The sequence below is a fragment of the Danio rerio genome, chromosome 11 (assembly GCF_052040795.2).
Source record: "Danio rerio strain M-AB ecotype USA chromosome 11, GRCz13ab, whole genome shotgun sequence".
NCBI classification, from domain to species: Eukaryota; Metazoa; Chordata; class Actinopteri; order Cypriniformes; family Danionidae; genus Danio; species Danio rerio.
The window spans coordinates 5,775,972-5,791,492 of record NC_141031.1 but is presented as its reverse complement, the minus strand read 5'-3'; the positions used below and the strand labels follow the sequence as shown (position 1 = coordinate 5,791,492).

Sequence of the window (15,521 nt, the reverse complement as noted above, 5' to 3'; positions counted from 1 at the left end):
GCTCGGACCAGACTTAAGTTTCTGCAGATTTTGTGTGATATGAACATTTAGAAATGAAACTAAATAGTTGCTGTTTAATTGTATTGGTTATTCGTAACATGAAATGTAATTGTAAACTTGGCAAGTAGTTTTTGAATGGGGAATTTGATGTTTCCTCATTCAAACCAAAGAGCTTTGAATGACCAAGAGGCAACACTCAATAGAACCATTGGATCTTTCACGATGGCAAGCAGCTGCTTTGTTATTTATTTATTTATTTATTTATTTAAAAAGCGCATTAAGGTTGAGATACAACCCAAAAGACGACAATACAACATTACTATCACAATCATCAGCCCTTTTAATAGTTTATTTACTGACTTATAATATGCTGTTGTTCTATTGGAATTTTAATTTCAAAATGGCCGCCGCGCCATCTAGTGGCGGTTTCCCAAATCACACTAGAGTGTCGCCTCTTGGTGATTCTATGCTCTTTGTTTAAACCTAATGCGGGAGCATACTGCCCGAGAAATGTTTCAAAGATGGCCACCGAGTGAAATGACTTGCCTTAAAGGGACTTTGTGTGAGGTGACGTGAATATAACAGTTGATCCATTTGGCCGGAAGTGCCACACTACAAGCTTTACATGTTTTACATCTTCTAAATGCAAATTTTGTCACTGTTTTGGGGCACATTAGCTCATAGATATCCTAAAAACTACTGATAATAACATCTAAAAAACTTTATTTTAAAATGGGACCTTTAAATGTCACTTTAAGCTGAATACTAGTATCTTGAAAAATACCTAGTCAAATATTATGTACTGTCATCATGGCAAAGATAAAAGAACTCAGTTAATAGAAATTAATTTTTAAAACTATTATGTTTAGAAATGTGTTGAAAAAATTGGTAAAAGAAATATACAGATGGGCTAATAATTCAAGAGGGCTAATAATTCTGACTTCAACTATATATGATCTGTGGAGTCAAGCCGGCAGAGGAAAAATCTCACCGCTAAGATCCTGTGTGTGCTGGTCAGATATTCCCTCCAGGCTACACACAGCACATACGGCAGGTAAAGTGTGAAGTAAATGAGTCCTCCGCACGCTGCTGCCAGGTTAGCGCGTGAGAAGAACGTGCTGATGAGGAAGCAAAGCATGATGGTGGCTGTAGCAAACGCAGCCAGGAAGAAGAACACAACAGCCGGGTCACTGTAGGGTAAAATATCTCCCCACTGCAAGAGACAGCAGAGAGACACAAAGCTTAATACATATTTTAACAATTTTAAGAAACATTTAAGAGGAACTATAAACCTTTTCCAAGCATTTTTAAAACACTTACCAGATGCATTTTAAAAATGTTTCCGGCATTTTACAAGTGTGACAAATTACATATTTGCATACATTCATTCATTTTCTTTTCGGCTTAGTCTCTTTATTAATCAGCGGTCGCCACAGCGGAATGAACCGCCAACTTATCCAGCATATGTTTTACACAGCGGATGCCCTTCCAGGTGCAACCCAGTACTGGGTAACATCCATACACACTCATTCACACTCATAAACTACAACCAATTTAGTTTAATCAATTCACCAGTATCGCATGTCTTTGGACAGTGGGGGTAACCGGAGCACCCAGAGGAAACCCACACCAACACGGGGGGAACATGCAAACTCCACACAGAAATGCCAACTGACCCAGCCGGGAGTCGAACCAGCAACCTTCATGCTGTGAGGCAACAGTGCTAACCACTGGGACAACAATTTACATACATACTCTATCATATTATACAGTATCTGATGCAATTTCTTAAATTATGGTGCTCTATAGTATTACTATAATATGTTTGAAGTTTGCCCCCAATCCCAGCATTGAATTGCTGTCATTTTTACTTTTTTAATGTAATTTATCCACATCTTAAAGATGTCATCTTTCATCTAAAAGTTATATTTATTTTAATTTCATGCATTCTTCACTATTGAAGCAATATTCAATTCAATTCAATTCAATTCAGCTTTATTTGTATAGCGCTTTTACAATGTAGATTGTGTCAAAGCAGCTTCACATAAATGGTCATAGTAACTGGAACAGTGTAGTTCAGTTTTTAGTGTTTAAGTTCAGTTCAGTTCAGTTTAGCTCAGTTCAGTGTGATTTAATCATTACTGAGAGTTCAAACACTGAAGAGCAAATTCATCGATGCGTAGCTCTACCAATCCTGAACCATGCGAGCCAGTGGCGACAGCGGAGAGGGAAAAAAACTTCACCGATAGGAGAGTGAAAAAAAAAAACCTTGAGAGAACCAGACTCAGTTGGGCATGACCATTTTAATTTCTCCGCTGGCCAAAAGTCTTGTGCAGGGCTTCAATAATTCTTCTTTCCTATTTATCTCCAACCACTGCTTAATCAAAGAGTGCATATAAAAAAACCAACAAAAAAATAACAACATGTTTTATTTTATTTAAATAGTTAATTATTATTACCTCTTTAGTAAGATAAAGTATTATAAAAAGCAACACAATTAATTTTTAAGCCGTTTTAAGCACTTTACCCAAAATTTAAGCAAAAAAGTTTTACCAATAAGAAGCAACTTTTAAAGACACTGACAATGTTGTAATCCAAATGGACTACAAAAGCAGATCATAAACAATAATAACAAATAAATGAACTGATTAATAAATATGAAAACTGATATTTTAACTAATTAATAAATAAGTAAATACATAAACATTTGAAGAATAACAGAAAAATATATATATTAACATAAAGAGGGGGAAGTAAATAACTAAAAAAAAGAAACAACATGTCATATAATATCTATAGGTACTAATATTGGTCACTAAATAATCACAGAAATAAACAGTCACAACTTCTGGAAAAGCACACAGCTATCGACTGAGCATATGACTTGTTTTTCATTAAAGCTACAAAAGTCTTTCAAAGCTCAGTTTATGTTTCATTTGTGTAGTTTTATTCTATTGTATTTCTTTATAATTTGTAATAATTTTCTGACTTTTTGCTTGTTTATTTGTTTCTCTACTTGTTTCTTTTTTACTTCTTTTTACTTTTGCTCCCGTTCTGCAGCAGCATTGAGAATTGTGAGATTTCATGATCTTAAATGTATATGTATATATGTATGTATAGATTTATACTGTATATATAAATATATATATATATATATATATATATATATATATATATATATATATATATATATATATATATATATATATATATATATATATATATATATATATATATATATGGGCAGTGGGTAGCACATTTGCCTTATAGCAAAAAGGTTGCTGGTTCGAGCCTCGGCTGGATCAGTTGGCATTATTGTGTGGAGTTTGCATGTTCTCCCCGTGTTGGTGTGGGTTTCCTCCGGGTGCTCCGGTTCCCCCACAGTACAAAGACATGTGCTATAGGTGAATTGGGTATGTTAAAAATTTACTGCAGTGTAAGAGTGTGTATGGATGTTTCCAAGTAATTGGTTGCGGATGGAAGGGCATATATATATATATATATATATATATATATATATATATATATATATATATATATATATATATATATATATATATATATTAAGGGTGTCACGATCCTCCAAATCCTCGATTCGATTACATTTTCGATTCTAAAGTCACGGTTCAATTTGATTTTCGACTTAAAAAAGAAAAATTTAACAAAATCATAAATAAATCGTAAAGTAAATGAATAAAGATAAGTTACAGATATAATTACCACCTGTCAATCACTTTTTCCGTGGGACTCGTGAATAGGCAGAGTGATCTGTGTCATTACAATGGAGTTGGTAAAAAGGGTGCACAACCAACAGGAACCAGCCAACAGTATCTGAGGTGTTCGCTAAAATTACTTAGTACAAGTGCGAAAGTAAAAGATTGAAGCAGTCTACTGACCCGCTGACTGCCTGGACCTACTGTCTCATGTGCATGACAGTGTGTGTGCGTCTGTAAGTGAATGTGTGTGTGTGGTCACGTGATGTGTGTTTTCAGCAGTAGTGAGCAAGGAGGGCTGCTCAGAAATTCAAAACGCTAGTGTGGATGTGGATCGTTGACGTTATAAAATGCGGGGGCGGGGCGGAGGATCGCGATGCCGACATTGTCTAATACCCGCCCAAGCCTAATATGTACATAGCAGAGCTTGCAAACTGTGTTTTTTTGTCGACAACACAAGCGTTGTCAACATAATTCACTGGAAATCCAAAATACTTCCACACCGACTACTTCATTGAAAGAGGAGAGGGTTTAAGTTCTGTCGACAGGTCTCCTGCTTCTGCAGTTCAACAAGCGTGTTTTTTTCCCACCAAGCTGCTATGACATGGGGGGGTGTCAGCATCGACGATTCCCTTTTTTGATTCGATAATTGAAATTAAGCATGAATTTCGATCAATTTCAATTTAAAATCGAAATCGTGACACCCTTAATATATATATATAAATATATATATATATATATATATATATATATATATATATATATATATATATATATATATATAATTAAATGCTTAAAGTGGTGTCACCATAAAACTCACTTGGGGCTCTGCAGAGATGTAACTTTGTTTTTACACAGCTCACCTTAAGGGCGGCGATAAGGAGTGCAGCACTAAACAGGAAGGGCAGGTAACTGCTGATGAACCAGCTGAACCACAGCATCCCTGAGCCCAGACCCATGATGCGCATGGTCTCCTTCAGACGAGCCTCTTTCTCATAGACAACACCCTTGATGATCATGGCCACAGAATAGATCCACGCCAGTGTCATAAACAGAGGCAGAGAACGATTCAGCACACGGATAAATCTAACAAAAGAGGGGAAAAAAGGTTAATGTCTTGTGGCAAAGAAAAAGAACAAATAATGTACACTTTTTTTTGGTTTGCTCTATCACATTCTACATACATGCATTTGTTACAAATCAGACTTTAACTAGAACCTAAAGTTTATTGATAAACTTTGATGTGGCTTGAGAAAGCCAACGTGACTGCGGTAGGACTAAGAATGGCAGTTGGCAGGAAGCATGGTGGCGGTTGCTAAGTGGATGCTAAGCAGTTGCTAAAACAATTATGGCATTGTTAGGTGGTTGCTAAGCAGTTGCTAAATGGCAATGCTCGTGTACATGTTTGATCAAATGCTAATACTTAGTAGGCATTTCTAGCATATGTTATTGCATTTAGATAATCATTCATAGCATGTAGCTAATCGTTATTAGCACTTGGCTTCCATTATCATTGTTACCATGCATAGTACACAGGAAGTCCCATTTGCTAGCATAAGTCAAACAAGCCAATGCCCAGGTCCCTACGATGTTCTGATGTAGAGATATTGCTATTTTTAAATGGTTGCTAGGTTATACTGTTTTATTGCTATTTTGACATTTGACAGGTTAGTGATGATACATCAAAGCTTCTTGGCAATATGAGTGATCTAAATCAACCCTGATGTTTCTATGACAGTCTTTATAAGTTGGGTTGCGGCTGCAAGGGCATTCGCTGTGTAAAACAAATGCTGGATAAGTTGGCGGTTCATTCCGTTGCGGTGACCCCTGATTAATAAAGAGACTAAGGGAATGAACATTATGTGAAAATGGCTTGCTGTATTTTTTGGAAAATACAATGCATAATAAGTGTGAAAGTGATACATGCAAAAATGACTTGCCATATCAGTAAAAAATATGGAGTTTAAGTAAAAAATAATGCTTAAAAATTATTTATTGGAAAACTATAAGTCTGATAAATCTTTAAGATATAGCAACAAAATCTAACGCATTAATACAGCTTTTGGCCAAATTTGGGGCTTGTATAATTTTTTTATATGCCCGGATTATAAAAAATTTATATTTAACATTTTTTATTAAAAAAACAATAAGTCTTTTAGGCATGAGGAGATATAGCAACAATCTTGAATGTAGAAAGCACATTTTGACCACATTTGGGCCTTGTGGCATGAACGGCCTAGGAGGAGATACGTTTGTGTTCAAGGACAGAGTAGCATAACAGTATGTTGGCTTTCTGAAGCCAACATAAAAAGTTGAATTCATTGTTAAGTCATGGATGTACATTGTGAAATAATGTGTTGTCAAACAGAAGAGAGAAACTCACACATCATCAACAAAGCAGGGGTAAGGCATCTGCTGCACATATATTCCCGTTTTGGCCTCTTTACCAGTGAGCAAACGTGTCACGGCTCTCTCAACTAAATCCTGTACATAAACAAAACCACCCCAAACATAGCGCATGTCACTGAACGGTTCGGCAGCCGGGCCTGGGTCCCAAAATCTGTCACATAATAAAACATAACATCAGCTTTATTAAACAAAAACGAAAGCCCTACATAATGATAATTTTCTGTAAGTTTAAGTGTGTGTGGCATTTCAATATACTTGTCTTTGATCTTGTTTGTGCGGGTGACATCATCTATGTCCATGCGGATCTTGTACTTGACATGTGGAGGCAGTACGGATGATGAAGAGTTCGGGAGGAGAAAGACGATTCCAGCCCAGAACTGACGATCTTCCAGCAACTCCAGAGCTCGTTCTACCATCTCACCCTCTGTGGTCAGACCCTCCAATTTATTCAAAGAAAAGCACTGGAAAAATGAAGATATACAGACAATGAAGAAAGTGAAAGAAAAGCCACTCAACTGAGACTGCCCTGCTCTCTGTCGTGGAGGATCTCAGACTGGCTAAAGCAGACTCTAAATCATCAGTCCTCTTCTTGCTGGATTTGTCAGCTGCTTTTGACACTGTCAACCACCAGATCCTGCTATCTACGCTTGAGTCACTAGGCATTGCAGGCACGGTTATTCAGTGGTTCAGATCTTACCTCTCCAACAGGTCATTCAGGGTGTTTTGGAGGGGAGAGGTGTCCAACCTACAGCATCTAAACACTGGAGTACCACAGGGCTCTGTTCTTGGGCCACTTCTCTTCTCCATCTACACAACATCTTTAGGATCAGTCATCCAGAAACATGGATTTTCCTACCAATGCTATGCTGATGATACCCAGCTATACCTCTCTTTTCATCCTGATGATCCCTCGGTTCCGGCTCGCATCTCAGCCTGCCTGTCAGACATTTCACACTGGATGAAAGATCATCATCTTCAGCTTAACCTCACGAAAACAGAAATGCTTGAAGTTTCTGCCAAACCGACTCTACATAATAACTTTTCAATCCAGATGTATGGGGCAACCATTACTACATCCAAAATGGTGAAAAGCCTTGGAGTAACGATTGATGACCAACTAAACTTCTCTGACCACATCTCTAGAACTGCTAGATCGTGCAGATTCGCACTCTACAACATCAGAAAAGTCTGACCCTTCCTATCTGAACATGCAGCTCAACTCCTTGTTCAAGCTCTTGTTCTCTCCAGACTGGAATATTGCAACTCTCTACTAGCCGGGCTTCCAGCTAACTCTATCAAGCCTCTTCAGCTCTTCAGAATGCAGCAGCACGAGTGGTCTTTAATGAACCTAGAAGAGCACATGTCACTCCGCTGCTCATCCGTTTGCACTGGCTGCCAGTTGCTGCTCGCATCAAATTCAAAGCTCTGATGTTTGCTTACAAAGCGACTTCTGGCTTCGCTCCTTCTTATCTGCTCTTACTTCTGCAGATCTATGAGCCCTCCAGAAACTTGCGTTCTGTGAATGAACGTCGCCTCGTGGTTCCATCCCAAAGAGGGAAGAAATCACTTTCCTGAACTCTCACGCTCAATCTGCCCAGTTGGTGGAATGAACTCCCTAACTCCATCAGAACAGCAGAGTCACTCGCTGTCTTCAAGAAACGACTAAAAACTCAACTATTTAGTCTCCACTTTCCTTACTAATATGCAATTCCCTCTCTGACTCCTCCACTAACTACATTAAAAAAAATTACTAATGTTTTGCTTCTTACACTTTCGTTACATACCTGAAACTTGCCTACAGCACTTATTCATTGTTGCTCTTATAGTTGTGTAAATTGCTTCCTTGTCCTCATTTGTAAGTCGCTTTGGTTAAAAGCATCTGCTTAATGACTAAATGTAAATGTAAATGATCAATACAAATGGACTGTTTCAAATGCAAGTTATGGACAACAATATGACAATGGGTTTGTCTCTTTATGCGGACACTTTCCCTGTGTTCTACACCTCAAATAACAAACTGGCAAAAGATATGTGAACGTTTCATATTACTTACACAGGCTTATAAGCCGATTATATATGAAAGACACTTGTCAGATTTTGTTTTAGAGAGCAGGCGTGAGGTTCAGCTGTGTCCTCTGTGTCATTTTCTGTCTGATTCAGGCCCAAACTGATACGGCTAACAGCTACTCTGACTGAAAGTATTTACACAGAGCAAAAGCGCGTGCTAGTAGAGGCGTGACACTTTTCCTGGTGACATGAAGCCGATCTGCAAATCCCAGCACAATATGTTAGCTGACCAATCAGAGTCTCTTGAAAGCAGGCTTTCGGAGGAACTAGGAAATATGATAGCTGTTTTCATGGTAGCTTTATATAATCAAAGTAAAATTTATAAAAAATAACGTGAGCATGAGCACACATTGTTTTGCACCTAATAAACACAACCAAGCTTTAAAAATACACTTTGGACCACCCCTTTAAAAGTATGTGTTAAAAGAATAGTTCACCCAAAAATAAAAAACAATTTGGTTTCCATTTCCTCACCCTTGTTTCAAATCTGTTTAAGTTACTTTCTTCTGTTGAAATACAGAAGAAGATACTAGAAATCGGTAACCATTAAGTTCCATAGTATTTATGTCAACAGTTACCATTTTTAACACTCTTCAAAATATCTTCTGTAGTGTTCAACAAAAATAAACTTGAAATCACTTGAGTAAATAGTCAGTAAATTAGAATTTTTGGGTTTTAGGTGAACTATCTCTTTAAGTGTGTAGGACAAGTATGCACATGTGTATGTAAAAATAAAGTACATCCTACACAAGTGTTTCTCAACCACGTTTCTGGAGGACCACTGCATGTTTTGGATGTCTCTTTTGTCTTTCACACCGATTACAGGTCTTTCAGTCTGCTAATGAGCTGATAATCTGAATTAGATGTGTTTGATTCAGGAGACATGGAAAATGTGCAGAGCTGGTGGTCCTCCAGAAAAATGGTTGAGAAACATTGTCCTACACCATGCTCCTGAAGACAGGATGAATGTATCAAGTACCTTTGTGAGCTCTGAGAGAGTGGTGAAGGTGTTGTTTAAATCCTGGTACAGATCGAACCAGGTTAGCTGAGCTCCATCCTTACGGGGTGTATCTGGGTCCTGTGTTGAGAGGAACCGGGCAATACGAGAGGCCGTCCAAGAGGTGTTTTCCAGACGCATGTTCACTATTACAGCCACCTCAGGCCTTCTCAGAAGATCCTGCAGAAGCCGAATTTCTACACTGCTCTCCATGAACGTTTTGATTCTGGGTCCGACCTCCTGCCAAGCTTCATGAACATCCTTTAAAATCTCGAAGTCCTGAAAGGTTTTGTTCACCTGGAGGAACAGAAAGAGGGTCAGAAGCCATCAGATTTATAGTAAGAGGATGGCAGAATGGGGCAGTACCTCTGACATGATTGTGCGAGTGATTGGCGTGTCTGGTGTGTACAGCAGCTTTCCAATGAACAGTGGTTTGATGCCACGCCATACAATCCGTGACAGAGGGTTCGACTCCAGATTTTGGATCAAGTTTTCACAGAATGAAGCTGAAGGACAAAAATCAGGCATTATTAAAATAAAAAAAACAGTTGGTAGGGTATAGTTACAGTTACTACTAATAACATAACTATGGGGCAAACATGAATCTGCTTTGACCTTTTAATAAAGCAATGATATCTTACTGGTGCTGTTGTCATTTTCAAGACTTGTCTCCTCTGATGCGTTTCTGCCCAGAAAAGATTTGATGTCCTGATCTTCATACCAGTTGAATGAAGGGATTCTCTCTCCTCCTGCCTCTGGGTGTCCACACATGATTCTGGAGAAGGCTCGAAAGCTCTCGCGTGGCAGTACTGTGCGGTTTTCAGGTGTTAGAAGCCTTATCTCTGAGTTCAGCTCTGAGAAACTGGATAGAGAAGAGATCTGAGGAGGAAAAATAGAATCAAATTGATTGGTGTGATGTGAAAATTGACTTTTACTATGCCTGCATCATCATATTTTGTATAATCCTCATCAAGGGCGTCACGGTAGCCCAGTGGGTAGCACAAATGCCTCACAGCGAGAAGGTCGCTGGTTCAAGCCTCGGCTGGGTCAGTTGGCATTTTAGTGTGGAGTTTGCATGTTCTCCCCGTGTTCGCATGGGTTTCCTACGGGTGCTGCGGTTTCCCCCACAAGTCCAAAGACATGCGGTACAGGTGAATTGGGTAAGCTAAATTGACCATAGTTTGAGTGTGAACGGATGCTTCCCAGTGATGGGTTGCAGCTGGAAGAGCATCCGCTGTGTAAAACCTATGCTGGACAAGTTGGCAGTTCACTCTGCAGATCTCTCACATGTCCCTATTCTGAATGTAACCCCAAACCATAATTTTTCCTTCACCAAACTTGACTGATTTCTGTGAGAATCTTGGGTCCATGCTGGTTCCAATAGGTCTTCAGCAGTATTTGTGATAATTGGGATGCAGTTTAACAGATGTTTCATCTGAAAAATCTACCTTCTGCCACTTTTCCAAATGATCAACTAGAAGTCAAGTGATTATTTCTTGCTCTTACAACTGAAGACAAGAAGTCTTCAATGGTTAAATCGGAATATTATCAAGCTATGAGAATACTTATGTGCACACATAAAACAAAATCAAGGACATCATTCAATAGTTTCTTCTTCCCAGTGTCAGTACAGGGTGCATGTTTCACAAGAGCACTATGTTCACTATGAGTGTCGCGTTCTGTCATCCTGCTGACATATACCTCACATTCACCAAACACAGCCCTTTTAAAGTCAAACACGTACACCTCAGTACACAAAGCCGTAGAACACATGCTCTATACCAGGGGTCACTAATCTCGGTCCTGGAGGGCCGGTGTCCCTGTAGGGTTTAGGTCCAACTTGCCTCAACACAACGGCCTGGATGTTTCAAGTATACCTAGTAAGACCTTGATTAGCTTGTTCAGGTGTGTTTGATTAGGGTTGGAGCTAAAATCTGCAGGACACCGGCCCTCCAAGAACAAGTTTGGTGACCACTGCTCTATACTGACACTGATGCGAAAAAACTGTTGTTGTTTTGCTTTATGTGCAGACAAAAGTATTCTAGTAGCTTAATATAACTCTGATTGAAACACGGAAACCACATGAACAGTTTTGAGGAGGTTTTTCGAAACTTTACTGGACTTTGAACAAGTCAGGACTATTGCTGTCTATGGAGGATAAGGGAGTTCTCGGATTTTGGGTTCTAAAGATGAACAAAGGTATCGGAAGTTTGGAATGACATAAGAGTGAGTAATTATTGACAGAACTTTTATATTTGGGTCAGCAAACACTTTAAAAGATCTATAAACTGCTTACATCATCCATAATTGATGCTAGTTCCTGAGAAGCAGAGGACACAGCCCGACTGATGATCCGGAAATCAGCAGCATTTGCCTGCAGCCTGTCTCTCTGAAATTAGTAATAAAAACACATTAAGACACAATTAAATGAGTGAAATAGAGACGTTAATGATGAAGATACAGATAGGGACTAGATGATTATTTCAAATTGTATCAGGGACTGTCGTCATATCACCTAAATGATTATTTTGCATGTAAAGAATGATAGGTGAGCCAAACAGAGTAACTAACTCAAACACATAGAGAGAATTTAAGGGAAAGACTGTTACAAGATTATTCTGTACTCTGAAGCACTGTGAAACAGTGAATCACTGAGAATGAACTGATTTGGATGATTTTATGGGCACCTATTTGACCCATTTTACAAGATGTAAGACAAGCCTTTGGTGTCTCCAGAATGTCTGTAAAGTTTAAGCTCAAAATGACCATCAGATTATTTATTAAACACTGCAGAATATGCCTATTTTGGTATCTGAGAAAAACTTTTTTGAAGCCTGTGCCTTTAGATGCAAATGAGCTGGTTCTCTCCTCCTACTGTTCCCACATGTGTTACATCAGATAAACAGCAGTCAGTGACAGAGGCAGACATGGATGAAGCAGAAAATAGGGCTGTGCGATTTGGCTTAAAATCAAAATCTCGATTACGATTAATGAACAATTTTTTTTTGCCCCATAGTTCACTGAAATTTTATAAAGTAAATATGCTCACATATTACAATTGACAGATTTTTGAATGAAGGGTGCATTACTTGATGTAAAAATAATTGAAGGAAACACACACAGTCTACTGTTTCTGATATCTGACAGTTATTGAACATCAACGTTGAACAAGTGAAATTAAAACACATTGTCTAAAACAAACTTTTTCCTTTTAAAAAGTGAAAACAAATAACTTGGACTTTTGGAAACAAAATTTATTAATTTTAATGTTTTCAAAAGTAGAAAATAAGTAGTATCTCTTTTAAATAAAATAACTTGTATATCCTGCATTTAATATTTTCAGCATTTCCTGAATCTTCTGTAAACAAATATTTTAATGTAAATAATAATTTTATTGTAATAAAAAGTATGCCACCTCAAGGCATCTCTGCCGCAACTTCCAATAATTGTCAATGTAGTTCAAACATTGTTAGTTACATTTTAAGAGGTGCACAGGTAAGTGACCATGTGAAGGCTGCCATGCCTGTGCATTTGACACAGATGTATATAGCATCCTTAAGAGAGCAGGGTCAAGTGACTCCTTACATGGTAGGGAAAGTAATTGAAAAATTTGACCTGAAAGATCCATTATAGGTTCTGATTGTGATTTTCAATTAATCGCTCAGCCCTAGCAGACATCCAGCTGAATAGTCAAAAATACCAAGTAAGGTTAATTGATGTATTTGTGGTGGAGTTTATTCAAGCCTTTCTGAAACGATGAGTCACACAAATGCCGTTCCAAAGTTTGCAGTACACACATATGCGTTTACTGACACTATATGTGGCAATGGTGATTCTAGCAGTTATGAATTACATTGCAGTTTTACTGTCTTTATTATCAACATGCTCTGATTTTAAAATGTTTTAAACTAGTAAAACTCATTCTTGAGGTGCAGCTGATCACAGAGAGCTGAACAGATCTTTTAATCCCAGTTTCTTTGCAAAATAAGTTCTGTGGACATGTGCATATGTGTTACTATGAAGACATGTTAATACAGGCCTCACCAATTTGGTGGGTGGGGAAACCGCACTCTTCGTCACGTTGAAGTTGGCCTCAAAATCACTGGGATTTTAATCTTATTTCAACTTCAGAAAATTTTAAAAAGAAACTTGTGTTTATAGCAATATGACAGAGGACACACTATACCTATACACATTTCTGCCTACAGAAGTTGGTTTTGCATCATAGGTGCCCTTTAAAGTCTCTCGCCACACTAAACAAAATAAACACATGACATTAGAGTGTAAACTCACTAACCGTAACAATCTTGCTGAAGTCCAGCTGTGAGAGGAAGATTTGCTCTGCCTTCTGCATAATATCTGAGGGCACAACACACAGCGCCCCCTGCAGCTCAGGAAAAGAATCTCCTTCCTCAACGGTGAGGTATCGGCTCAAGAGTGAAGCATTACAGACAATGTCAGACAGACGCACTCCTTCTCCTGCTAAGGTAACCTTGAGAACAAAAGAAGAACTTTAAAACTTACTATGCTACAATCATCAGTGTGTTCAGATATGTGATGAAATACAAGTAGTGACAGATCTATTCTTCCATATTCTGAGTATAATGAATCATTAAATCGGAAGATTGCATGGTGGAGACTTGGTTTTGTTAATTGAATTTTAGATTGGATTTTGAGTTTAGAGGGTTGTGCTCAAAAAGGGAAATGAATGCAAGCTACTGGGAGTAAGATTTAATCAAACTTAATTATTGAAAAACTGACCCTTTAAAAAGCCCTGCCGCACTTCCAATTGTACCAACCCTAACCATCATTTTAGATGCATTCAAGCATCATTTTAGAAAACAAATACTATAGCAGGGGTGGCCAACCCTGTTCCTGGAGAGCCACCTTCCTGCAGATTTCAGTTGCAACCCATATCAAACACACCTGCCTATAATTGACCCTTCGCTAAGCCACGCCCAAAAACCGCCATACGCCAACCGTGGCTTAGCAACTGTAGATATGCGAAGGGGCTCTGTCAAGCTTTTGAGCAAGTGCATGTGGATAGTGCAAATCTGATACCTGGTGTCCTCAAAGTTTGGACGGGATGGTGAAATTTTTTCTCTTTTCAAAACCTAAAACCCAAGAGGAGAAATGCCAGTGTGGATCAAGCTGTGTGAGGGGCGCTAAAGGAGTGGAGCTAGGTTGGTTTTGTTTTGATATTCCTGACACATTCAGTGATAGACAGGCGGCAATAACTCACACACCTCTAACCCTAAACAGATCTAAACTGTTTTCTACGAAAACACAAAGATGGTTATGTTTTACAGCTGTCTGTCTTATTCCTTTTTTTCAGTCAATATTATGAGTAATGCTCCGTTTAAGCCTTCGCCATAACGTTAGTAACTTAATCAAACTAATAGCGAATAGCTCATAATGACATGAGTTATTGATCCGGAAAATACGAAGCTGCTAATCTGTTGTTAACTTTACTGAACTTCATATCTTCATCTATTTCAAGCTACGAATATTTGAAATTACAAATCCACAGAACAAAACCGAGATATGATCACAAACTGAGCAGCTGCGATCAATATACTTTACCAGCAGCTGTTTTTCATTCATTTATAAAGAGCACACAAACACACTGACAGTAATATGTAATTTACTGTACATTGTAATGGTCAGTGATGCTGTTCTTTCTATGAATGAACTGTGTAAAAGCTCTGTCAATGCGTGTTTCCTTGACGGTTAGTAACGCTATATTTCATTGCACAACAATTAATCTATCAGGTTTTTTGGCTAAAAATAGAGAAATCACGATTTCATTAGTTATTATTAGATCATTTTTAAACGTCACCTCTCCTGCTGAGCATGAGCTAAGCTGTTAAATGGTTAGCATATGAGGCGGCTAGCCTAAGCTAGCTTCAATTTTGGTTGATTTATTCTCTAATCGGTTGTCTGTTATGTGGTGAATATACCCCTGTAATGCATACTACAGTCTTTTTTTGTCTGGCTTTCTCGGATATCTCAACTGTTCGCCAAAAATGACTTTATATCCCTGGCAATATCTGAAACCGGCACACACACATTGAAAAAGCCATGCCAGGCATGAAAGCTTGTCAGGTGTAGCAACAATAACTAAGGAGGGCGGGGCTAATCGAAGGCTCCATTCTCACGTGGTGTTCAGGTCCTAATTAATTGGTTCAGGTGTGTTTGATATGGGTTGCAACTGAAATCTGCAGGAAGGTGGATCTCCAGGAACAGGGTTGGTCACCCCTGTACTTCAGGGTAAATATTAAAATGTACTAAACTAATATTAAAATGTATTAAAATGTCAGCAAAGGTTGTTCCAA

General features: G+C 38.3%; 1 protein-coding gene across 1 annotated transcript in view; it reads right to left on the bottom strand.

Annotated features, from left to right (window-relative positions):
* The window catches only part of abca7 (ATP binding cassette subfamily A member 7), a 67,636-nt gene that overhangs the window by 42,227 nt on the left and 9,888 nt on the right, over positions 1 to 15,521 (bottom strand). The window contains 9 exon segments of the mRNA NM_001443438.1: positions 992 to 1,213; positions 4,577 to 4,799; positions 6,097 to 6,273; positions 6,378 to 6,583; positions 9,169 to 9,483; positions 9,553 to 9,692; positions 9,828 to 10,065; positions 11,483 to 11,575; positions 13,484 to 13,678. Coding sequence (NP_001430367.1) covers positions 992 to 1,213; positions 4,577 to 4,799; positions 6,097 to 6,273; positions 6,378 to 6,583; positions 9,169 to 9,483; positions 9,553 to 9,692; positions 9,828 to 10,065; positions 11,483 to 11,575; positions 13,484 to 13,678 — 1,809 coding nt within the window.